Genomic DNA, 26,339 nt, shown 5'->3' on the forward strand with positions numbered 1-26,339 from the left:
GATATATAGTTGGTCATGATTAGATTAGGATTTAATTGTAATATACTGAAGTAAATTTAGTTGAGGTGTTTAAAATGCCACAAGCATCTATAGAATTTTTTTATTTGTCACCTGAGATTTAATTTATACCCAGTATTTTTCATTACATTTATAAATGACCAGTGTTGTTATTGTTAACTAAAGCTGAAAAATTAGTTAGTTAAATGAGTTAGCTAAATAAAAATATATTTAAATAAAACGAATAAAAATGACAAAAGCACATAACAAAATCATTATAACTTAAACTAAAATGAAAACTGAAAATCCTATTTTAAAAAGCCAATTAAAAATATTAATAAATACTATAATAGTATAAAATATACTGAAATTGTCTACATTTTATGGACCATAATTGCTCTAATTTACCCCAAAGTCTTCAAAATATAGCCATAACACATGCCACCATGGGAAATATTAAACTAGAGATTTGCTCCATCAGGGGAAAAAAAACTCACACAAAATATGTTTTTCACAGCATGTAGTACTTTATTTAGGGGGAGTTTATCGTGTAGCTCATTAGAAAGCGATATATTTAGGCAGACGAATGCACAGAAATCCATCTGCATTCATGACATTTCTAAGAACATCATTGTAAAACTAAACAGACCACTTGCTAAGGACCCCCTTGCCACATAACCAAGAAAACAATGAGTGCTCAATAGGATATGAGGGCCTTTGATGTTGTGTCGCATCTATTGGACTTCATTTCTGGCTAGACCTTTATAGGTCCTTTGATTAGGGCCTTGTTCTGTATGAGATCATGTCTCATTATAGGAACGTTACCTATGTTGTGTAACTTTTGTTCAACAGCACTGCAATAACACCTGTGCGTGAAATTTAACAGTGTGTCATATTGTGTAGTGTTAGTAAGATATCTGAACCAGTGGATTCAACCTAGTCAGCACAACCTGCAGAACCGATGTGCCTGTGAACCCTATTCTGGTGAACATGTCATCTCGCTCTGATCACGCTCTCTATGGCTGAGTGGCGTTGACGTGGCATCAAAAAGAGGTAAAAGAACATAAAAAAAAAAAACAGTGGGCTTTTATCTCTGACCTTGATCCGCTGCTCCAGAAACCTTCTGCTAGTTTTACTGGAGAGCTATTTGGACCAAGCAGCCATAGTCTGGATGTATCTTTTCAACAAATACACTTGGGCTTCAAAGGGGCATGACCTCCCAGTAAATAAGTGAGCAACATGCATCCATTAGTACATCTTCAAAATGCCCATCCAGCCCATTTTCTGTTTGTATCTTAATGGATTGTTGACTACTGTAGACTTTTGCAGAAACAGTCAGTTCTGCGTTGGAGTCATGTGCATTGCTCGATGGCACAATGGTGATTGAGGACGATTGTGATCACAGAAAAAACTGTCTCACATCTTCCAACCTCTGGACCAGCAGCTCTGTAAACATCAGGGATCACCTCTCCATGAACATTTCGTTCTTCTCTCCATGGTTTCTTCAGGGTTGCACAAACAGACAAGCAGAGCCGTTCTGAAGAAAAGTGATGGTGCTGCCACTGCACAGCGGAAAGGTTGCGAGTTCCATCGTTCCCATGGAGGAATCATGGTCTACGTGTCAAGTTTGCCATGGACACACATGGCGTGGGAGGTACTTGGGTTGCGACATTTGTCACAACTGAAGCTGTGTGATTGCTTTGGCTGCTGCTGGCTTGTATCAGCAATTGCACACAGTTTGTTTGATCCAGCGTGCTATTGGGTCTTTCTCAACACTGGCTGCATCAAGGTCTGGAGCAGTTGTCTACCCTTGGCAGCAGACACTTACTCCAGCACCTCCATCATCTTCTTCATCATCGTCGTTGTCATCCCCTTCATCACTCCCCTCGGATAAGATCTGTTGATGGAGAAAAACATTGTTGCTCAAATAGATAGACAGTAATAAAATGTTGACTTTATATTTTAACATATTTAGTTAGATTAGAGTCTTTTTGCTTTGACTCAGTTACGTTGAATTTACTTACTAGAATATGTTTTGTTGGCACAATTATGTTTTATTGATCCAGCCACTTTTTTTAAAGTTATGTGAGTTTATCAAGTTTAGTTTGAATACACTCTAAAAATGCTGGGTTGTTTCAACCCAACTTTGGGTCAAATATGGACTAACCCAACTTTTGGGTTAAATTTTTACATTAAATTTTTAACCCAAAAGTTGGGTTAGTCCATATTTGACCCAAAGTTGGGTTGAAACAACCCAGCATTTTTTAGAGTGTATCTTTATAAAAGTAAAGTCAGTACCAAAGTTAATATTCATTTAACCTAATTTGACTTATTTTTTTAGTTCAACCAAATATAATAATTCCTTTATTTAAGTTGTTCATTGCAACCATATCAAAATGCAAAGAATTCTAAAACATAAAATAGTAAATATGAAATTTATGAAAACACACCTTCCATATAACACACTTTAATTTTTTTCATTTAGGACTGTGCATTAAAGAAAAAATGCAATATATATTTATAAACCTTAAATGTCTTATTTGTTTTGCTGTCATAGTTTTGGGGTGCATTTTCTCATATAATACATAGCTACTTGATTAAATAAATAAATGGTGATATTGATTTCAGATATTATTTTATTATTTTATTATCTTACTTGCAGATTATCAATTTATATATAGCAAGTTTGTTTAAGTTTGCCACCCATCCTTTACCCTGAGGAAACTGGCACACCCTCTTACATTAACACATTCTCTACAGAGGTGGGTGAATATAGAACAATAGCCTGAACTTAAGGTGCCATGCACAAACTAAGAGTTAATGTTTAACTTAAAATACAGTACAGTTCAAATATAATATAATAGCAGATGCCGTTACCATAGTATCAATACAAGACACATTAGTACATATGTCCTCAAAAGTATTTTATCTGCAGTGACGCTTGCAATAACCTTATTTGTCTATTATCCTCAATCTATCTATAAATCTATCTAAAGATGAGTTCATACATACATGGATGATTTAGATTAAGTGATACTGCAACTTAATGTCAAACCTAAAACCATTCTTAAATGTGTGGTTCGAAATAGTTGCTGGACTAAAAATGTGCATTCTTGCTAGTTTGCAATAATAATAATAACATTTTACCTTATACTTGTATTTTTCTTGAAGGGAATCATTTAAAAAAAAAGCCTTACCATGCTGATGATTTGTTCAAGGTTCAGAGCAGCGAAGTGCAGTTCATGTGAAGTGGATCTTCATCTGTTACTTATACTGTTCACAGAAACGGTTCACACCTCCTCAAAGAACACAACTATGCAACACCCAGTCCGGTGCAGACATGTTAGATGAGATCTTTTCACAGAAACTAAAGTGAAAGTGAAACTTTACTTGCGAGGGATTTCAGATGTTCTCAGTTATATCATTTATCGTGTAACATTTAAGATACAAAAGTTTAAGCCACATTATAATGTAAGATAAGAAAAGAATGACAGCGACACGTGAGGAAGTTTTGATCATGTTTGGCCTCTTGGTTATACTTATGTCAAATCTATGCAACGCTTTTGATTGTTTTGCACAAGACCTTGCATGTGTATTTTATACTTCTGGTCACAATTTACAAAATTCCATTTGTTCACATTCATAAACTGCATAAGTTAACATGAACTATCAGTGATAAATACTTCTAAAGCATTTATTATTAATGTCAATTTCAAAATGTACTACATTATTAAAATAAAGAGTTGTATCTTGAGTTGTATGTTAACAAATATTAATAAATACTGTAACAAATGTATTGCTCGTTGTTAATTAATTGGACCTTGTTGTAAAGTGTTACAACATACTTTCTCATATATATACAGTATACTTTGTATCACCACTGATTTATTTATTTATTTGTTTTTTCTACATTGTCTAAACAATCTCGTTGGCCTACTGTAAGAAGTGCTATAGTTAGTAAATTAATCATCAAACATTGGCAGATAAACAAAAATAAACACAGTACAATATTAATTTTTGTTGCAGATTTTACTATTTTTATTTAGATTTTTTTTTTTTCATTTTTTCCGGGGCTTGTTGTTTTATCAGCTGGGCCCCGGACCAACTGAACCAAGCAATGCAGAAACCAAAGGTTTCACCAAAAATTCACTTCTTCACTTTACTTTACATTTGTAGCATTATTCATGAGTCAGCAACGTGTTAAAGAGGTTTCTTGGTTCAGTTTTGGCATCACATTCATTGGTTTTTTTCTTGGCTTTGTAGCATTTGTCGGAAACTTGAGGCTTTAAGCGCGGATCGTCAGGCATCACAGCAGTGATAGGCTTGGCAGACTGCGCAGGCCTCTGCACATCTGGACACCAGCACAAAACAAAGATTGAGACTCATGCAAATGAGTTTCCCCTCTGAATGGCGCTGTGCCAGATGACCCCGCCCCTGGCAGCAAGGATTTACATGACCTCCGCCTCCTTCATGATGCTAGAACAAACAACACAAAACCATTCAGCTACAAGAAATGCAGATGGTGTCAAAATATCAATTATATAACAACTGTATAACCATATAACTTATTATATAACAATATTACTGAATAATGCATTTGAATGAAATCACTGGAAATAACACTGTAAGGTTTATGTTTACAGTAGCACCCAGTCTTTTACAGTAGCTCAAAAAAAGTCAGAAAAACATCCAATATACTCACACATTAGTGCTCCAAGACCAGTCAAGTTTCCACAGCGTCTCCCACAGAGGAAACACCGTAGACCTGTTAAGAGGATTCAGTTTCCAGGTTACACAGTGACAAAACAGCTAAATAAAATCTGCATGACAAAATCACTTAATTGCGATGATTGAAAACACTTTAAGAAATCTTTAAGGAAATACATTTTTATAATAAAGTAATCATAATTATGGGAAATTTGACCAACTTACCTTGTTGATCTGGCAGCAGAAGGATCTGGTCATGGAAAGGACAGATCAGTGTGACTCTCTGTAATTTATACCAGTGCACTGTTCCCAACCTCAACTGATCTGGGAACAGCTGTTGGCCATATGTTTTCATAGGTTTCATTTTCTCAGTAAGTTTCTGATCTTCTGTCGGCCCGTCCCTATACAGGAAGGCTTTGTTGTTGTTCCATGGTGAATGGCACAGCATTTTTGTTGGAGCCTTTTAAACGTCCACTAAAATTAATCGTTCAGTTACACTTTACCATAAGGTTCCATTTGTTAACATTAATTAGTGTGAATTAACAATTAAGACAACTTCTATATAATTGAAGTTGAGATCAGCAGGATTTCTGTGGTATCAGGTTTTGTTTACTTTCGGTCAGAAAAACATCCAATATACTCACACATTAGTGCTCCAAGACCAGTCAAGTTTCCACAGCGTCTCCCACAGAGGAAACACCGTAGACCTGTTAAGAGGATTCAGTTTCCAGGTTACACAGTGACAAAACAGCTAAAGAAAATCTGCATGACAAAATCACTTAATTGCGATGATTGAAAACACTTTAAGAAATCTTTAAGGAAATACATTTTTATAATAAAGTAATCATAATTATGGGAAATTTGACCAACTTACCTTGTTGATCTGGCTGCAGAAGGATCTGGTCATGGAAAGGACAGATCAGTGTGACTCTCTGTAATTTATACCAGTGCACTGTTCCCACCCTCAACTGATCTGGGAACAGCTGTTGGCCATATGTTTTCATAGGTTTCATTTTCTCAGTAAGTTTCTGATCTTCTGTCGGCCCGTCCCTATACAGGAAGGCTTTGTTGTTGTTCCATGGTGAATGGCACAGCATTTTTGTTGGAGCCTTTTAAACGTCCACTAAAATTAATCGTTCAGTTACACTTTACCATAAGGTTCCATTTGTTAACATTAATTAGTGTGAATTAACAATTAAGACAACTTCTATATAATTGAAGTTGAGATCAGCAGGATTTCTGTGGTATCAGGTTTTGTTTACTTTCGATTCTGCTCTTGGTTTCTCTTTCTCGAACCTCATTATGTTGAATTATGGGCAAGGTTAGAAGAATGATGTTCATGAATGTGAATGATAACCCGTCATCAACTTGTTTAAAAATGAGATCAATTATTTTTGAAAGAAACAGTTCATCCAACTATTATGAATGAATTTTTCTGTGAAACACAAAGTAGGATTTTGGGAAATGTTTGGGGAGGTGGGTTTCAATAAAAACGAAAGTCAATGGGGAACAAATGTGGTTAGATCCCATTGACTTTCAGAATACATTCTTTTATGTTCCATAGAAGAAAGTCATGCAGGCTTGGAACGACATGAGTCTGAGATATGATGAAAATCTCCTTTACCTTGTTATTCTTTAAAAAAGAGTTTCATAACTTGAATAAAATAAAACACAGACATTAATTTCAGTTTTTTTCCATTTTTATTCATTTTTTTTGGAAAGAGTTGCACTCAGCCTTCATTTAAACAAAACAAAAAAAAGGTTTGTTTCACAGCAGGCCATCCCCATCACCTGCCAACCAAGCAACAGACAACCAGAAGCCGACCAAAGGGGGGAAAGGGGGGTTTAAGGGTAGTAGTCGGCTTCAGTTTTCTTGTTTGTGTGATTTGTTTGGTTGCTTCTAGTTTTCTGGTGCTTTGTCAGCGGGTCCTAGACCTGGCGCTGTTCACTGCAGGTCCACTGGACCCCGGCCAGAGATCCAGTGTTGCCAGAGAATGCACTAGAACAGGGCAGTGGACCCGAGTGCCCGAATCCCTTGGCAGTTGGGTTCTCCTCCTCTCCTCCTCAAAATCTAAACACAGAATGAACATCACATTATTATATCTAAAGTTCAAAGATACATGACTGATCTAATAATAAATTAATGTGAAAGATAGCCTACTTACAAAATAATAATAAACGCAAGCATCGAGATCCTTAGGCAGCGTGACGTCTCAACTCGTGTGCAGTCATCTAGTGGCAGCTAAAATTGAGAGGAATTGAAAAAAATATGAATTTCATATTATTATTAACAAACTCAAAACTGCCTATCCAGTTCTGCGAAAACAAATCGCAATATAAACTAATCCCCTAGATAAATCTGCGCACATAATCACAAATGATCAAGGATTTGTCTATCAAGCAGGCAACGTTTTTCTATTTAATCAGATGCGATTATGGCCTAGATCGGTTTTGTAAAATGGATTGTACATTTTATTTGACAAATGGGTGGTGGTTTTGTTCATTACGTTACACGAGCACAACTTCCTTATTGCGTATAGCCAGTAAAGAGATCACAGAAAAAGATACATTATTTAAAAAGTATGTGATCATTACTGCTCTCAATTTTAAAAATCAAATAAACAGCTAGGACCACTCACCAGTCTGCACACTAGATCACAGCATACAAGCTGTCCATCTCCGCTCCATATCAGACAAGAGCGTCTGCAGGACAGAAAGGAGGGGTCTCTGTTTCCTCTCGCTTAAATACTCTAACACTTCCTCAATGAACTCCTCCCTCTCCTCATCAGATTCGGTTTCTCAGTAAAGTGAAAGCTACAGTAGGGACTTGTCTGAAGACGTTTTTATTGTGATATTTCATATGACATTTCTTTTTACTTTTTTTTATTATTTATTTCATGGCAATGTTTTAATCTGTTGGTCCCCCAACCAACAGAAACCGAGCTCACAAAAAGGTTCAAACCCGCAAATAATAAAATAACATTCAGCAAGACAAAAAAAATCGTCATTGTATAACTAAAAACACTTTCAAACAACCCCTTACCACATAACCAAAAACTCTAACTCTATTAACTCTATTTTGTGGACCCACTGCTCTGTACATTTTGTATGTCTCTTATACCTGACAGCTGACACACTCATTTCAGTTCATGGATCTCTCTCTCTCTTAACGAGCTGATGATTTGAATCAGGTGTGTTAAAATAAGGAAGCCATACAAAATGTGCCGAGCGGTGGGTCCCCAGGACAGGAGTCGAGAGCCGCTGATAGAAAGTATCTGGTGTCAAATCTTCAGAATGTTAGAGGCTCTACTTTGGGCTATAGACCTAAAAGTCCTTTGATTCAGACCGTGCTCTGTAGGAGATTATTTCTTATTACAGTTACTGTAAGCCACATTGTGTGACTTTTGTTCAACAGCACTATAATAACTCCTGTATGCAGGAATCAGCAGTGTGTCATATTGTGTTATTAAGATATCTTAACCAATAGATTCAACTAAGTCTGGTGTCTGTGAAGCCTATCCTGGTTACAATAAATAAAAAAATTTAAAACAAACAAAAATAAACAATAAACAATAATGAACATTTATTTTGGAATTTTGCTATTTTATTCACTTATTTTTTCAGGGCTTTTTCTTTTATCAGCTGGGCCCCAGACCAGCCGAACCAAGCAAGGCAGAAACCAAGGTTTCACCAAAAAAGGCACAAGAAAATATACTTCATTTGTTTCATATTTGTAGCATTATTTAAGTGTCAACAAAGTGTCAGAAAGCTTTCTTGGTTCACCTTTAGCATTATGTGCATTGGTATGTTTTTTCTGGTTGGTTGTTTGCATTAGACTTCAAACAAGATTGAGATTTGAGATTTCATAATAGATTTGAAATGTCATAGTAGACTATACAGCGCGTGGTAGACTTTCACTGTAAACTAGACAGCGCGTGGTAGACTTTCACTGTAAACTAGACAGCGCGTAGTAGACTTTCACCGTAAACAAGACGGTGTGTAGTAGACTTTCATCGTAAACAAGACGGTTTGTAGTAGACTTTCATCGTAAACAAGACGGTTTGTAGTAGACTTTCATCGTAAACAAGACGGTTTGTAGTAGACTTTCATCATAAACAAGACGGTTTGTAGTAGACTTTCATCATAAACAAGACAGTTTGTAGTAGACTTTCATCATAAACAACAGTTTGTAGTAGACTTTCATCATAAACAACACAGTTTATAGTAGACTTTCATCGTAAACCAGAAGGTCCGTAGTAGACTTTCATCGTAAACTAGAGTTTATAGTAGACTTTCATAGAACAGTAGATTTTTACTGTAGACCGGACAGTTCATATAGACTTGAAACTTCATAAGACTTCAGATTTTGCATTAGACTTCATATGAATGTTGAAACTATAAGTACTTCAAAGGAGACTCAAGACTTCACATAATATCCCAGACTGCACAGCATTGAGGTGCTGGCCTCTGCACATCTGGACACCAACGCAAAACAAAGGTAATAGATCCACTGAATAGCACTGGGCCAGATGACCCGCCTCTGGCAGCAAGGTTTTACATGTACTCCTCCTTCATGATGCTAGAACAAACAGTAAAGCCATTTAGCTATTGGAAATGCAGACAGTTTTAAATAAAGTAGCAATAATATTCTTATTATATTAAGCTTCAAAAGGCAAAAATACAACAGGGCAAAAAAACATACGAAAATATACAAGTAAACAAAGTAAAACCAAAAGGTATTCTGACAAATTATAAGATTTATATATATTAAAACAAATTGATTAATATCAATGATATGACCTTTAACAAAAGATATAACCAAGTAATGTACAGGAAAGTTTTGCTATACTTTCTTGGGGAATGGTACATTGTTTTCTCTTTTGTTTTTTGAGCCTTTTAAACATCCACTAAAATGAATCTCGGTCACTCTTATCTCTAGAAATGTAGATGGGGAAACTTGAGTGTAACATGATGCTTACCTTGTGACTACTGTTAGTAAATAATCCATGCTGTTTCTTTCTTACATGAATCACTTGCGTATATTTTTTGGGTAATACCCATTAATTTCCTATGGCGGTCATATCGGACTGTGATTTTTTATTTAATTTTTTTATTATGTCCATGTTTTTGTGTACATGCGCACGTGTGTGTATCTTACATAGCTAGTGCCATCAAAGTCACAAATTAGAACAAATCCTGCAATGTTTTGCCCTTGGAAGCAGGATCTCCATCTCCTCTATGTAACAAAACAATCAAAAAACATCAAGATCGCCAAATGGGATTGCAGATGATAACAATTATATAGCAATTTATAAATTATGTACTTAATGTACATTTCACTTGTGTATCTTAAGGTCTGATTGCCTCCTGTAATTTATAATTTAACAGTACCTCGCCTGTGATGTTGGCAGATCTTGCCCTGGAAAGTCCTGGAAGGATCTCCACACCCAAATCTAGTCATGATTAATAAGAGACAAACACACGCAACAGGGCAGCTCCTGTGGTATCAGTGACGTTTACAGCTGTGGTTGCGTGAATGGTGACAAATAACTTCTGTTCTGCTCCTAGTTTCGGTTTCACAGTATGTTTCTCACTGCATGCACTAAACATACTTAGTTGTTTTTATGACTTGTACCCTTTATGGAGAGGGATGGGTGGAGTACATCATAATATTATTTAAGCCCTTTACCAAATTTGCAAAATGCACATAATTTATTCTTGATGATACATCATTTAAAAGGCATTGCACAGCTCACTTTATCCTAGCTTCTCAAAAATTGGCAATAGCCCTTGTAATTACACAGTGCAAGTAGTTCAAACACCACTCAGTATGCATATACTGTAATATGTATGTACACACATACACAAAGTGACGAGTAAAAAAAAAAAAAAAATGTGACAAGTAGCCAAGTATGGTGTCCATACTTCGAATTTGTGCTCTGCATTTATCCCATCCAAGTGCACACACACAGCAATGAGTAGTGAACAAACACACACACACCTGGAGCAGTGTGCAGCCATTTTTGGTACGGTTCAGTTGACTGAAGTTGTTAATTCCATGTGCCATCTGCTGGATTGATGCAATTTACAACTTATAGTACAACGGAGACATTTTCTCATTTGTCTGTTATGGAGAAAATTATGAACATGAACTCTCGAATGGGTGAAAACACAAATCAATGACTATTGTTTGTTCCCCAAAAGTGGGACACCTGAATTTAAATTCTGCATTTAAGGAGCAAAACAGATTGATCACATTCAACACAATAAGTTCATGATTATGTTTTATTCTAAAACAACATCATACATGTAATACACAAACAAATTTGTCATGATAATAGGGTAAAATAGATTGTATCTGTTACACATCAGTTTAGGAAAGCAAACCATTTCAACCAGACATGGAATTCATCAATACATTAAATCTTCATTCAGATTCAGACATTACATCATGTTAGGAAAGCAAAAAGCAAACCATTTCAACGGAATTCATCAATACATTAAATCTTCATTCAGATTCAGACATTAAAAAAAAAAAAATGGTAAGCTCAAGAAACACGCTTGAGCGAAACATTTCACATGGCATGACGAACATAAAACACGTCAATCGATTTCAACTTTAAAATTATAATGGAAAGAGCTTCATTGCATCGTTGTGGCTAAAGAACATCATGTTCCCTTGAACTCTGACCTTAAGTAAAACCAGTGTTCTGGGTCATTTAGACATTTGCCACAAACAACAATGGATTGTGTGGGGGGGGGGAAACTAACCTAGTAAGAGAAACTTAACCTTTTCATGCCATGTGCTGTTGATGAGGAGAATTTCAACCAAGATCCAGAATGAAGTAAACTCTAGAAGACTCATGCAGACAAGGATAATGTTTAGAAGCACCACAGGACTCCATGCCACTACAGCGGATAATGCAATGTAACAAACTTTACAGCGTTGCATATCTATAAGAACTGATGGAACAGGCATGGCTTTGATTCGCCAAACGACTCCACATGTAAAGTCCAGTTCTGAAATATTACTAACTCCAGAGATTCTCCAGTGAGCTTGACAACAAAACCTCAGATAAACAATGCTGATCAGACTAAAGCAAAACCAATAACCCTGCTCACTGATCAGGGGCTCCAGTGTTTTTGGTTTTGCATGAGAAACTGAAAAAGCCACAGCAAAGGAAGGTCCTTCAAAACATTTTACCTCTCGCAAAATTTGTTGGATTTAAAACAAAATAACAAGAAAAGAAATAGATAAACTTGGGCAAAGAAATATATTGTAGAAAAGGAAAGCTAAGACAGGCGCAGAGTGTTTGATGGTTTCTCCCCAGTTTCCAGTTGTGTCACACACTTAAATATTCTAAGAGGAGTCTCTAGCCTTTCCATTGGTTCATATGCACCATCTCACCCCTAACAGGGACACTAGCGTTTGGAGAGCTCATTGGATAACCAGTCCAGTCCTTCATATAGTCCAGTGCCCTGTGTAGCGCAGGTCGCTTGGACATACCACTGCAAGAAGCCCAGACAGAGAAAAATAAAACAATTTAAAAAATTATTATTTTTTTTTTTTTTAAACAGCAAGTAGGATGTCACAGCCCACACTCCATTCACAAAGTACATTTACACGCTTAGAAAAAAAAAAAAGGTACAAAGCTGTCACTGGGGCAGTACGCTCGGGTACAAAAATCTAAAGGGTACATCTTTGTACCTTATTTACAGGAAATGGTACATATTAGTACCATCCCAATAACAGTTTTGTACCATTTTTCTGAGAGTGAACATGCACTTTAAAGGTTTGATTTCAATTGCTCTTAAGAAAAAATGTTATCTGTACCAGTCGATTTTTGAAAAGTCAGACTAACAGACCAAGATAATGCGATAAAAGCAATAGTAGCAGCTGTTTTGTCTGACATGTTTACTACCATTCAAGAGTTTAGGGTTGGGAAGATTCTATAGATTCTATTTTTTGAAACAAATGAATACTTTTATTCAACAGGAATGCATTAAAATGGATGAAAAAAAGAGACGAACATTTTTCCTATTTTAAATAAATGCTGTTCCTTTGGCCAGAAAAATCTCTCAGCTTCCACAAAAATATTCAGCAGCACAAATGTTTTCAACATTGATAATACTAAGAAATGTTTCTTGAGGAAATCAGCATATTAAAATGATTTCTGAAGGAAAGACTGGAGTAATGATGCTGAAAATTCAGTTTTCATCACAGGAATAAATGCCATTTTAAAAATGTATTCAAATAGAAAACAGTTATTTTAAATTATATATTTTTTTAAAATACAATATTACCGTTTTAACTGTATTTTTGATCAAATAAATGTAGCCTTGTGAGCATAAGAAATTTCTTAAAAAAAAATACAATCTTACTGCCCCCAAACTATTGACCGGTAGTGTATTCATCATTTTAATTAGAAGTTACTCAGGCATTGTGCTGTTTAATCAGAGGGTGGCTAAGTTGAAACTAGAGAGTAGGTAGTGCATGCTGGTGTTAGTGTGCAAGTGTGTACCGTTCTACTGCGTAGACTTTGCAGTCCAAGTTTGTCTGTGAGTTCACTGACAGCCATGGCGTTAGGCAGATCCTGTTTGTTTGCGAAAACCAGCAGCACGGCGTCCCTCAGTTCATCTTCCTGCAACTGCACATACACACAGGAAAAGACACCGATGAGGCAATTCAACCACATTAAGCAAAGCTGATTCCTGATTCCTGTCCTGATTCATTGCACTTAGCTGCCATTTCAAAAGATCACAAAGATATATGCTTACCATTTTAGAAAGTTCCTCTGCAGATTCGGCCACTCTCTCTCGGTCATTGCTGTCCACCACAAAGATCAGACCCTGAGGACAAAGGGAAAACCAGAAAGAGCAATGAGTCTCTGCAAGGACTGAAAGTAAGTGTGCCCTTAAGTAATGTTATTTTGTATGAATACTCATCAAGATCTTACCTGTGTGTTCTGAAAATAGTGTCTCCAGAGAGGACGAATCTTATCCTGGCCACCGACATCCCACACGGTGAAGCAGATGTTCTTGTATTCAACGGTCTCTACATTAAAACCTGCCCAAAGAAATACAGTGACAAAGTGCATTGAGTGGAATAGTTCTGCTTTTTTATGAAACACTGGCTAAACATTGTAGTGGTGTAAGACAGGACAATCAGGCAATCACTGAAACCACATGTATGATGACAGCCAGTGGACGTTAACATATCATAAAGGGAGACAAGTACTGAAAAAAATTCCCCGGGTGGATGATAGTATACTCCTATGACTCAGAACACAACATGACAAGACAATGACCTCAATCCACCCATGAGAACTGCTTCGAGATCATAGTCAAATCAAAACCAGTCCTGTCCTCTTACCTATGGTTGGAATGGTGGTCACAATTTCTCCAAGTTTGAGTTTGTACAGTATTGTGGTTTTGCCGGCAGCATCCAGCCCCACTGTAAAACAGCAAGTATTCACGATGAGAATAAGGTTTGTAAATATATGAAAAGACAGAAACAGCAGTCAATTCTCTTAAAAACTCAACAATGTCCTTAAATGGCCAAGGATATAAACTACACTGTACTATACTAGTAAACATACTTTACTATAATATAAACATAAATATGTACTAAAACCATATTACTCTATAGCATACTACTTTATGTACTATCATAAACTAGAGCATGATTTAAACTGTACTATATTAGTTAATACATTACAGAGTATACTAGAACAGTACTATACTTAATAAATAATACTATAATCCAAAGAAAGTATACCATACTAAAATGGTTAAGTACACTAATATATATATAAATACTAATATTAGCCATGCACTTTCACACAACTGAAAATTTGGAAAATTATACAATTATGCACACGAAAATAAAACTGAAAAAGTACAGTACAGAAAAACCAACAACTTTAAAAATATAATAAAAAATAAATCAGAATAAAGTCGGGTATAAAAATCAAGTTTTAAAAAAAATCGAATAAATACTTTGTAAAGCTGACAAACTTTTAAAGTTTTATTTATTTTAAGTCTTATTCAGATCGTCTCTAATACTACGTACAGTCTTACTTCGGTCAACAAACGCACACAGTTAAGTTTTTATTAGTAAACTCGCATTTATGAATGTGGAATTTGGTCAGAAATAATTAATAACAATTAAATAATAGCGTAATTGCATTTACGCATATTTCTGATTCTTTTTGAAATATTCAGTGAAGCCAAAACAAAGTACATTTTCCCATGAAAGTGAGAGGTTTGGGGCACTGAATATGTTTATTGACCGATTTCTGTGTCACACGTCGCAATACGAGTACGATGCTAAAATGAACGCAAGGTGGTTATTAGACAGTACAGTATACTAGAATATATATATATATATTTCAATCGAATATAAATTAAACTAAACGGTCAGTGGCTAACCTGTTCCTGCTCACGAGCTGCCAGTACGTTTAAATTGACCAAATTCATTTATTCAAAGCTTGTGGGATTCTATCGCAAGATAATTTAGCACGTAAACAAACGCCCACTTGACTTAGCTCCGTCTCTGCGTGGTAAAGAAACGCATACTTTGAATTAAAGCAGATGAATCGGTCGTAGGCTTTGTATTTGATCAGTTATATTCCGGAGAATGACAGAACTGCGAGAGTTGGCTGACGCCGCTAGCTTAGCTAGCATGAAGACTCAACACTCACCCATGAGAATTCTCATCTGTTTCTTTCCAAACAGCCTGCTAAAGATCGATGAGATGGTCAGACCCATGATGAAGGACACAATACAACTACGGGATGTATCCTAATGGCTAAAGTTGTTTCGGTGTGACGCTCGTCGGGTGTCAGGAAACCCTGTCCGCTCTGCGCATGCGTACTGCCACGCCACGGCCGCCGTGGAAGAAATGACGCCAACCCATTTCCGGTGATCAGATTCAAGTCAAGTCACCTTTATTTATATAGCGCTTTTAACAATACAGATTGTGTCAAAGCAACTGAACAGCATTAATTAGGAAAATAGTGTGTCAATAATGCAAAATGACAATAGTAAACACTCATTTTTCATTTTTTTTCAGAAGAAAACAGCGCATAATGACACAAACAGGTTCACATACTGTTACAAATTACTTAATAATAATAATAATACAATAATTATTATTTTTAACAGTATGTGTCTGTAATATTATACGCTGTGTTAAGTTGTCTTTAAAAAAAAACTCATTATGAAAATCTGTCAGTCGAAGGGGCCAAGGTGAACGTGATCAAGTGCTTTGGTTGGTTCTTACGCAATATAGTTAAAAATAGTTAAAAGGTTGGCTTCTTGACAGCCTTCATTATTCTATTGCTACGATTTCGTAATGGATATATCCTAGTGGTGCCAGAATAATCATTTCATTTACAAAAATGTATTTGGATCATATGCAGAAAGTTTTAAATAAAGCATAACATTAATCTAGTGCAAGAAGTGCAGTATCAGCAGTTTGTGTACTATTGATCAATAAAGGATGAGCTATAGGCCAGTGCCAAAATATGTTGTAATGCTTCTTAGAAATGTACAATGTCATTTATATTGTATTTATATTAAATATTTATATTAGATTTTCTGAAACGCCAGTCTTTCTTACTGGATAAATATGATTAGCAGTTTTGTATTATTGTTTATATAGTGAATATGGGAATAATGTAGTATGGGAATCAATGTTAAAATCCAGAAGGCACTATCACTTGATGGTACACAAGGATTTCACGTATTTTCAATGTCCTCCTCATACATTCAGTAAACTCATTTACAAATTTTCTGTTTATATTCATATATGTGTGTGTGTTTTATTCACATACCTCTATTTATTATTATCTGTGTGTTGTTGTTGTCTCTGTGTACTGGAAGCTTCTGTCACCAGAACAAATTCCATGTATGTGCAAACATACTTGGCAATCAATCTCTTTCTGATTCGGATTCTAATGTACTCTGGCATTTACTCGCTCTTAAGCTACAACTACTCCAAACTTGCACTAGAGGGATGCCTCGACCTGGAATTCCTCCCAAACTTACTTTCTGTTGTGCCATAATGCTCTCACAGTTCTCAAGTAAATGTGCAATTTAAGCATTATCTTACAGTCATGAAAAAAACAAAATCTGATTTGCAAGGAAAAAAATTAAAAGAACATTAGTAGGAATACAGCACAGAAAAAGACAGATAAGATAGATTAGACATGATGCTGAACACTTGATAGCTCCTCCACACACTCTCTCACACACACACACTCACTCAAGTTCTTCAAGACAGAGTCTATCAACCGGCACACTCCATCTTTCTAAAGTACACACACATCTCGCCACTATCAGCAGGCACACTAGTGTTTGGAGAGCTCGTTTGATAACCAGTCCAGTCCTTCATAGAGTCCGGTGCCTTGTGTAGCACAGGTTGCTTGAACGTACCACTGTGGAAACAGACAACAGGCAATTAAAATGCAGTCAATGTTTAAGCAAGTGCATGTTGGAGTTAATCGAGTAAGTGTGTGTACCGTTCTGCTGCGTAGGCTTTGCAGTCCAAGTTTGTCTGTGAGTTCACTGACAGCCATGGCGTTAGGCAGATCCTGTTTGTTTGCAAAAACCAGCAGCACGGCGTCCCTCAGTTCATCTTCTTGCAACTGTATAAATTAAAAAAGGTCAATAAATCAAGACAATGTACAGAGCTCAACGATAAGGATGGCAGGGAGAAAGCGTGAGTTGCGGGTCACCAAATGTACATTAAATACCTAGTATTTTTGCAATAAAAAAACGTATTCGCAGAAATGCAGAAAGTGTGTGAACTTAAAATTAAATTTAACCCTTGTGCTGTGTTGAAAATGTTTCTGGTTTAAAAATGACTGACCTTTCAAAAAATGCTCGTACATTTCTCTCTTTATGCTATATTTTCATAAAATCTTGGATTTAGTCTTTTTGTAAATGTTTTTCTGTCAATCGGTTTATTTTGGAACCGAGTGGTCACAGGCCTCAGTTTTGGAGTGAAAAAAAAAGCATTATTTGTGGATAAATTTGGCAATGTTTACTCAAAAAAAAAAAATCAATGAGAACTATGAGCAATCAGTTCCAAAAAGAAATACAAAACCTGTGCTAAATGAAAGATAAACAACTTGATAAAAAGACTGAATCCAATATTTGGTAATAATATAGCATAAAAATACATTTATAGGCAATTTTTTGTACGTCATTCTTTTTTGAATGGGAAAACCACAAGTGTAACAAGGTTGGGTTAAAATCCAAAACAAGTTAAAGGGGTCCTATTATGTTTTTTCACTTTTTTTATTTTAGTCAGTGTGTAGTGTGTATGTTTGGGCATAAAAAAAGATCTAGAAAGTTACAAATCTCAAAGTCCACTCCAAAGGGAGAAATTTCGTTTTTTTTTTTAAATCCCTTTTCAAGAACTACAACGAACGGCTCGTTTGGACTACAGCGTTGGTTTCCGGGATTTGTGATATCACAAAGAGGCTCATTAGAATATCATTAAAAATAATTCCCGCCTACAGAAATTCGAATGGTTGGCGGGTGGGGAGGGGCGAGGTTGTGGTTAGAACGCTTGGTTGAGTGACTGCATCAGACGAGACGACGACGAAGAAGTGCTGCTGCAGAGTTAGTGCATCAGAGAAAACCAAGCTGGGCACCGCGGACAGACGCTGCCGGTGTGCCTATACTCATAGAAAATAATGTATTTTAATTTTAAAGACATGGCACGACGCTGCGCTTCTCGTCTGGTGTGCGGCCGCCTGAAACGCTGTTTTTTTTCACCTACATGCTCAAACGTCTTCGTCTGGGCTTCCGAAAGCGGATGATGTCAGGAAACAGTGGTTGCAATTTATTTTTTAACTCTGTTCCTGAGCATTATAACCCCAATTTGCTATTGTGTGCTGCACATTTTACTGAGGACAGCTTCCACAACACGAGGGAGTACAGTGCCTGCCGGATTCCCAAAAGCTTTTGTTGAAAGACGGAGCAAGGGGGCGTGGCAGTACTGAAACACCGTCTAAGCTGTTCGCCAATCACAACGCACTGGGACAGCTAACCAATCACAACATATTTTGTTTTTCGGAAGGCGGACCTTCATCAAAGCCGGAACTAATCGAGCCGTTTGTGCCAGCCTGGGGAGAAAGGTATTTTAATAATGTAAATTATGTGAAAACAAATGCGTTTTTCGAACCACCAAGCATGAGAGCATGTTCTAGTACACCCCCAAAACAAAATCAAGACTTTGTAAAAGAGCATAATAGGACCCCTTTAAATGTTTTTTGTAAAAAGTTGTTACACCCTGTGTGAGCAAAGTCAGTCAATTTTAGTCCAATGCAATAACATTAACTAGCATTTTTGGGATGCTAGTCAAAACGACCAGAACACAACATGAGGGTTAAAAGGTCATAAACACAAGTGTCACAAACATATTACATGGAGTTTTCTCAAGATGCTTTGGTAAGAAAATCTCCACCAAGTACATGAATGCAAATGTAAATACATTTTGTAACGTGATCTCCGTTTAGGTCACTAAAGATGACAGGTTCTTGAGCATTATACAGATTTTATGTAATATATACACAGTAAACGGAAAGCTTTAAACAGAGCAATTCTTACCATCTTAGAAAGCTCTTCTGCAGATTCGGCAACTCTCTCTCTGTCATTGCTGTCCACCACAAAGATCAGACCCTGAGGACAAAGGAATAAAAAATTATCAAGATGCTTCAAATGAATAATATGCACAAAAGCGCCTGATTACAAAGATTACAGCACATCTCAACCAATATTTTGCACTTTAAAAAGAGATTTCACACCAGGATTCTCAAAGGGCATGGTTCCTATAACTGATCTATATCAAAAGTTATTCTGAATAAATGCATTCAGAAACAGCTAAGAGGAACTTTGGCCCGCTAAACGTCTCTAAATAAAGATCTGACCTGTGTGTTCTGAAAATAGTGTCTCCATAGAGGACGTATCTTGTCCTGACCGCCGACATCCCACACGGTGAAGCAGATGTTCTTGTATTCAACAGTCTCTACATTAAAACCTGTCCACATGCAAAAAAAAATACAGTTTAAGAACATTTTACTCAACATGCATCATAATATCAAAGTATTTTTGATTGACTACAACGAGATTTGTGATACACAAATATTTCAGCCAGAGCAGTTCACTGGTTGATATTTGGCTGTTAAGAGATTATCGCCATCAGATGATGACTGTCTAATTGACCCTTTGGTCCCTCGGTTTACTATAGTTCACTAAGAAACAAAGTGAAAGTGCACCTGTTTTACCATATTGTCAGAACATTTCTGTAAAACCTTGTGATAATGTGGCGGACAGCAACAGTTGCTAAGGTAGGACTGATCAGTAATGTTTTTAAGGCGGGGCTTAGCGATGAGTAAATGAACAGCACTTATGTCAGCTCCAATACCTACTGTCAGGATTGTCAATGGATAAAATACTTTGTATTTTCAAATATTCTAATACATTTTGAATAAAAATAAATTTTATTATATATGCTGTTAATAAGTGATCAATGCTGAAAACAGTTGCTGAAGGATTATGTGACACTGAAGACTGGAGTAATAATGGCAGCAAAAATTAAAATAGAAAATGTCTTTTAAATTTTAATATTTCACTATTACTGTTTTTGATCAAATAAATGCAGCCTTGGTGAGCAGAAGAGACTTCTTTCAAAAACATTTACAAATCTGAATTATTCCAAACTTTTGACCACCAGTGTATATGTAAATTGTAAATAATAATTGCACAAAAAATTACTTTTAATCATTATCAAGTGCAATTTCTCCCCAATTAAGCTGTAAATGTGGTGGCAGTGACAGAGATATCGGTCATCAAAATGATGGGAATCTTGAAACAGATTGACATTCATGCGGGGCTTAGCGATGAGTAAATTAACAGCACTTATGTCAGCTCCAATACCTACTGTCAGGATTGTCAATGGATAAAATACTTTGCATTTTCAAATATTCTAATACATTTTGAATAAAAAAAAAAGTTTATTTAATGACAGTAATTTCATTTTATTATATATGCTGTTAATAAGTGATCAATGCTGAAAACAGTTGCTGAAGGATTATGTGACACTGAAGACTGGAGTAATAATGGCAGCAAAAATTAAAATAGAAAATGTCTTTTAAATTTTAATATTTCACTATTACTGTTTTTGATCAAATAAATGCAGCCTTGGTGAGCAGAAGAGACTTCTTTCAAAAACATTTACAAATCTGAATTATTCCAAACTTTTGACCACCAGTGTATATGTAAATTGTAAATAATAATTGCACAAAAAATTACTTTTAATCATTATCAAGTGCAATTTCTCCCCAATTAAGCTGTAAATGTGGTGGCAGTGACAGAGATATCGGTCATCAAAATGATGGGAATCTTGAAACAGATTGACATTCATCACACATTAAGTTATTATAAAGTAATCATGAACTCCTTCTGTTTTAAATGAAAACTTTACATTGTTAAAGAATGAGTAGGAAATGGAGAACGATGACAGTAATGGTGTAATCTCACCTATGGTAGGGATAGTGGTCACAATTTCTCCCAGCTTCAGCTTGTAAAGTATTGTGGTTTTACCTGCAGCGTCCAAACCCACTGAAAAATAAAACATGTAATGACCTTTGGCTGTCAAATTCATTACTGGGTTGTGATTTATTTCTGATTTGCACTATAACTGATTGCACTATATTTTATATATAACCGTTTTCTTAAATTCATTTTAAACCGCTTACATCAATTTTTTAAATCATTTTCTACGTTTTTAAATTCCTTGTTTTATTGTTGTGATTATTTCTTTTCTTTTCTTTTATGTAAAGCACTGTGAATTACCATTGTGTATGAAATGTGCTATATAAATAAACTTGCCTTGCCTTGATTTCATATATTCATACAAGCTCTATCTGAAGCTAGCAAGCTAACAATAACCACTGCCCAAGAAATAACACATTTATTGTTGAATTTCAATGCGTAAATTAATAAAAACTCAATTATTGACAAATGAGTTCATCTTACACCCAAATATTACCCCTTTAGTCTCAAAACTGAATATTTATCACAGAAAGACTATGTGCTTGAAACACTCACCCATCAGTATCCTCATCTGTTTCTTGCCGAAAAGTCTCCCAAAGAGCGATGAGATGGTCAGACCCATGATGATTTAAAAGAAAAACCTAAACCCTAACAACAAGCAAAACAGTAAAGAAAATGTGCGAATGTATTTGAATGAGTATTCTGTCTCTTTGTGCTCAGTGTCTCGCAGTCGCTTGACGCGTTGCCACGTAAGAAGAGGAGCCACCGTGGAAGACTTGGCGTCACTTCCTGCTGCAATCGCACTCCGGGCAGTGACGTCATAATTATTCATAACTTCCGATGTTTTCTAAAACGCCCACGTGCTTTTCTGATGGCACAACAATAAATGAAATAAATGGACTCTATTCTCAGTTCTTTAAAATGTAATCCCCGTATTCACGCCGAATCTGAGTGCACTGGACAACCTTATTTTTTTATCGTATTTTTTGTTCGCTTGTTTGTTGTTTATTAAGCAAAAAAACAAGAATCCATGAAATAAATTCATGCATGCATTCGTTCATTCATTAAATCATTAGTATAGTTGTTGATGTTGTTATATAAATGAAAAACATATATTTTACATGATTATGTTGGTTCCCTCTCATAGGCTCACTTCGATGCTGCGATGACGTCTTCGCTTTGGGAACACCTTCGGTGTGAGGACTGTCTGAAGCCCTTATACCATCAAGCCAATTCATTGGCCAAATAGCGCTTAGCACCGCCCCCAAAGCGCACGTAGGTGAGCTATATAGCCTGCTGGGGGCTATTTTCATCCTTCAGGAAGCGAATCATCTGTCGCCCATAGGAAAGCAAAAAAAAAAAAAAAAAAGTCGTGTTCTTAGCTATTTCTCTAAAAGTTTACTCCTCTTCAGCGGACACGATGAGCTACAGGAGATGCATCGAGCCGTGTGACAGGTTCATCACAGGAGGAGACACTCATGACAGGTGCGTGCAATGTTTGGGCCTACAGCATGCCCAAGTGGCGCTTAGCGGCCTTTCTGATTGTCGACACTGTGATAGCCTACGGCTAAAAGCACTGCGCTCAAGGTTCGCGGCCTTCTCAAATAAAGTAGGCCTCACGTCTAACCCCCGCTATCCCGTTTCTGCGGTTGCTGAGGCACCGCATGAGACGGTCACTTGGGGTGACGCATGCGAGCCGAGGCGTTTAGAGGGCGAGTCAACGGATTTTTCTCCTTTTCTCTCGCTCACCATGTGCAAGCGCTCAAACTATTTCGACTGTATGCAGTATGATGAAGACGTGCTGTCCACAGCAGCCTCCAATTCGGAGGATTTATTGGGCGAACTGTGCAGTTCTCTCCCTCCGAGTGAACAGGAGAAACGCACCTCCCCATCTTAGAGCGAACTATTAGATGTTGTAACGCGCACTGTGGATAAGCTGGGGTTAGAGTGGGATAGCGAACCGGCACAAACTCAGTCCCAGTCGAAACTGGACGATGGATTTTTGTCCAGCCGCACTCTGTCTCAGCCCCGTAGGCCTCTCCCCTTTTTCCAAGACCTCCACTATGAGGTTTCGAGGTCTTGGAGACAACCTTTTTCAGCACGTATCACTAATCCTGCCGCCACTGATTTCGCCACAGTTTCTAAAATGGCGGCTCACGGCGATGCCGGCCGTAGAAGAGACTCTTGCGGCACATCTCGCGCCAAATTCCACTCCGTCTTGGAAATTACGCCCTCTGCTACCTTCCAAGCCGTGTAGGGTTACTTCTGCTTTGATCGGAAAATCTTACATGGCCGCTGGGCAGGCCGTGGCTACACTCCATTCTATCGGTGTACTCCAGGCTTATCAGGCAGACGTGCTCAAGGAGCTGGACGAGGGAGAAGGCTTGACTCCAGAGGCCGTTAAAGAGCTCAGACGAGCTACTGACTTGGCGCTTAGGGCTACCAAGCACACAGCTCGGGCAGTGGGCAGGTCCATGGCAGGGTTAGTGTCAGCTGAGCGCCATCTTTGGCTTACTCTCACTGACATTAAGGAGAAGGACAGAACTTTTCTCCTGGACGCCCCCATTTCGAGTCACGGTCTGTTCGGAGACTCGGTCACTACGGTCGTGGAGAAATTTAGAGCAGCGAAACAGCAGTCAGCTGCGTTCCGTCAACTCATCCCTCGCAGAAAAAGAAAAAAAAATCCTCGACCGGAATTATGGAGGTTATGGGTGTGGCCCTTGAGCGGAGTACGCTAATGTGTTCTGGTCTCTCGGCTGAGATTACTGACACTATTATGAATTCTAGGGCTCCCTCCACAAGACGCTTATATGCTTTCAAGTGGAGACTTTTTGCCTCTTAGTGTAGACAATGCACTTTGGATCCAGTTCACTGCCCTATAGGTTCAGTACTGGAGTTTCTTCAGAGTCGTTTTTCTGAAGGGGTTACCCCCGCCACTCTTAAAGTGTACGTGGCGGCCATATCGGCAGGACATGCACTCGTAGGAGGTGCTTCGGTTGGTCGTCACACCCTGGTGTCACGTTTTATGCAGGGTTCGAGACGGCTTAGGCCTTTCCGCCCAGCCCGAGTTCCTTCTTGGGACTTTGTCACTTCACTTTCGATTGTGTTGGAGGGCCTGACAGGCCATCCCTTTGAACCAATGGAGTCGGTGTCAGAGAAGTTACTGACCATTAAGACCGTTCTTTTGGTGGCTTTATCCTCCCTTAAGAGGGTAGGGCCCCTGCAGGCTCTCTCCATTAGTCCTTCGTGTATGGACTTTGCACCAGGACTGGTAAAAGTCTTTTTGCGACCTAGGCCTGATTATGTTCCTAAGGTCGCTTCAACTCCGTTTCGCTTTCAGCAAGTGGTCCTGGAGGGTTTTTCCCCAGCCGAGAAGGGGTCAGTTGCCCTGAATCTCTGTCCAGTTAGGGCACTTAGGACCTACGTTGACCGTACGACTCAGTGGCATAGATCTGATCAGTTGTTCGTGTGTTTTGGTGGTAAGAACAGAGGTTCCGCTGTCACTAAACAGCGGATGTCACACTGGATAGTGGAGGCTATTTCTTTGGCCTATGAGGCGCATGGTTTGACTTTGCCTCTAGGGGTGCGTGCTCATTCTACAAGAGCATTGGCTTCTTCTCAGGCCTTCTTTAAAGGGTCTTCGTCGGAAGATGCTTGTGCTGCGGCAGGATGGTCCTCTCCTAGCACATTCATCAAGTTTTATAGTCTGGACGTAGGGATGGCTCCTGGCTCCCGGGTCTTATCCGCTTGAGCAGACGCTTTCCTTGGTATTCTAACTATCTACGGTACGTCAGGCGTTATGGTATAGCGTTCCCAAAGCGATGACGTCATCGCAGCATGGAAGTGAGCCTATGAGAGGGAACATCTCGGTTACGTATGCAACCTTGGTTCCCTGAGTAGGGGAACGAGATGCTGCGATGCTCGGCCGTTCCGTACCTTGATAGTGCTTCCTTTGTAAATCAGTGAAATCTGATGAAAATAGCGCGCAGCACGCTATATAGCTCACCTACGTGCGCTTTGGGGGCGGTGCTAAGCGCTATTTGGCCAATGAATTGGCGTGATGATATAAGGGCTTCAGACAGTCCTCACACCGAACTTGTTCCCAAAGCGATGACGTCATCGCAGCATCTCGTTCCCCTACTCAGGGAACCAAGGTTAAATACGTAACCGAGATGTTTTCATTTTCCAACAATCAAGTTGTCAACAATTACGTTGTGATTTTTTAAATATTATGTCTCCTTCACCTAATATTTTCATATTATTTCGAAACTGTAATTTTTGAAGGCAATACCAAAAGACATTTCTGTTTTATTATGTCCCTCGGTTAAATAATAATAAAAATTTATTATTACAGTACTGTAAAATACAGTATTTGCACTGGACAATGATTTCTGTCAAACTGTTGCAAATGCCTTTTTGACCAGTAGAGGTCATGGCATACTAATTTTACAGTTTTTCTCAATTGCTTTGGCTCAGTTCTCGAATGAAACTTTTTTCCCGAAACAATAAGTTCAGATCTCTGAACAATTAGCTTCTTGTTCACATCAGATTGGAATTTCTTATTGATTTGAGCAAATTGCAAATGCTTTGGCACATGTGTGCAAACAGTAAGTACAATTGTCTGCAGTTTGCACAACAACTAATTGCATATGGCTTGTTGATCAAAACTGATGAGCCGATTCTCACTTAAACTGTCAAACTCTTCACAACTTCTCAAACATTTTTCATCGTGTAAGCCATCACATTCAAAACGATCCATTCAATTATGAAAAATTGGTATACACGCATGTATATTCCATAAATATCTGACATTGACATTGTTTGTAATGTCTGCTAAATTGGCAAATGACCTCTAATTGCAATACAATTTGAATCAACCATTCAACCATTTAACCAATCAAGTTTGGGAGCATATATATGTAGATTGCCCACAGCACAATCACTAAGAATGGAGGACTTCCACAACCCTGAAATGCAGCAACATGCTCGTGGAAGAGCAATTAGAAGACGTGTAAGAATACGTGGTGGTGGTGGTGGTGGTGGTGGTGGTGGTGGTGGTGGTGGTG

The 26,339-nt window shown here is 37.7% G+C and overlaps 2 protein-coding genes and 2 long non-coding RNA genes across 5 annotated transcripts; all 4 read right to left on the reverse strand.

Moving 5' to 3' along the window:
- Window positions 1-4,031: 4,031 nt before the first annotated feature.
- On the reverse strand, window positions 4,032-5,023 carry LOC107600974 (uncharacterized). The gene is made up of 3 exons (XR_001610866.1): window positions 4,930-5,023; window positions 4,700-4,762; window positions 4,032-4,473 (listed from the first exon to the last, which is right to left on the reverse strand). It is a non-coding gene; the product is annotated as an uncharacterized lncRNA (long non-coding RNA).
- A 1,525-nt stretch (window positions 5,024-6,548) lies between these two features.
- Window positions 6,549-7,443, reverse strand: LOC107600979 (uncharacterized). The gene is made up of 3 exons (XR_001610867.1): window positions 7,344-7,443; window positions 6,870-6,946; window positions 6,549-6,775 (listed from the first exon to the last, which is right to left on the reverse strand). It is a non-coding gene; the product is annotated as an uncharacterized lncRNA (long non-coding RNA).
- A 3,246-nt stretch (window positions 7,444-10,689) lies between these two features.
- Window positions 10,690-22,075, reverse strand: LOC107599983 (ADP-ribosylation factor 4-like). Of its 2 annotated transcripts, XR_001610721.1 has the most exons (7): window positions 21,829-22,075; window positions 21,259-21,339; window positions 19,647-19,756; window positions 19,327-19,398; window positions 17,229-17,354; window positions 16,947-17,144; window positions 10,690-10,705 (listed from the first exon to the last, which is right to left on the reverse strand). XR_001610721.1 is itself a non-coding variant. In XM_016291741.1 (6 exons), the coding sequence occupies exons 1-6, from the start codon at window positions 21,893-21,895 to the stop codon at window positions 17,058-17,060; spliced, it is 543 nt and encodes a 180-aa protein (XP_016147227.1). In that variant the 5' UTR covers window positions 21,896-22,075; the 3' UTR covers window positions 16,676-17,057. The 2 variants fall into 2 exon arrangements, 1 of the variants encoding a protein (XP_016147227.1); XM_016291741.1 differs by lacking the exon at window positions 10,690-10,705 and having other exon boundaries at window positions 16,676-17,144.
- LOC107599973 (ADP-ribosylation factor 4) lies at window positions 11,195-15,627 on the reverse strand. Its single transcript, XM_016291728.1, has 6 exons — window positions 15,408-15,627; window positions 14,078-14,158; window positions 13,662-13,771; window positions 13,483-13,554; window positions 13,227-13,352; window positions 11,195-12,213 (listed from the first exon to the last, which is right to left on the reverse strand). Exons 1-6 carry the CDS (start codon window positions 15,472-15,474, stop codon window positions 12,127-12,129), a joined length of 543 nt encoding a protein of 180 aa, XP_016147214.1. The 5' UTR covers window positions 15,475-15,627; the 3' UTR covers window positions 11,195-12,126.
- Window positions 22,076-26,339: the final 4,264 nt, after the last annotated feature.

The sequence above is a fragment of the Sinocyclocheilus grahami genome, unplaced genomic scaffold (genome assembly GCF_001515645.1).
Source record: "Sinocyclocheilus grahami isolate Dianchi unplaced genomic scaffold, SAMN03320097.WGS_v1.1 scaffold14.1, whole genome shotgun sequence".
Classification (NCBI taxonomy): Eukaryota; Metazoa; Chordata; class Actinopteri; order Cypriniformes; family Cyprinidae; genus Sinocyclocheilus; species Sinocyclocheilus grahami.

What these genes read in the sequence shown, in the direction of transcription:
- LOC107599973 (XM_016291728.1), bottom strand. Translation starts at nt 15,474, where the DNA reads ATGGGTCTGACCATCTCATCGATCTTTAGCAGGCTGTTTGGAAAGAAA. An exon ending in ACTATTTTCAGAACACACAG is followed by an intron (nt 13,555 to 13,661) that starts GTAAGATCTTGA and finishes CTTTGTCCTCAG; the next exon opens with GGTCTGATCTTTGTGGTGGA. An exon ending in AAAGTCTACGCAGTAGAACG is followed by an intron (nt 12,214 to 13,226) that starts GTACACACTTGC and finishes GGCTTCTTGCAG; the next exon opens with TGGTATGTCCAAGCGACCTG.
- LOC107599983 (XM_016291741.1), bottom strand. Translation starts at nt 21,895, where the DNA reads ATGGGTCTGACCATCTCATCGCTCTTTGGGAGACTTTTCGGCAAGAAA. An exon ending in GACCACTATCCCTACCATAG is followed by an intron (nt 19,757 to 21,258) that starts GTGAGATTACAC and finishes GCATGTGGACAG; the next exon opens with GTTTTAATGTAGAGACTGTT. An exon ending in AAAGCCTACGCAGCAGAACG is followed by an intron (nt 17,145 to 17,228) that starts GTACACACACTT and finishes CTGTTTCCACAG; the next exon opens with TGGTACGTTCAAGCAACCTG.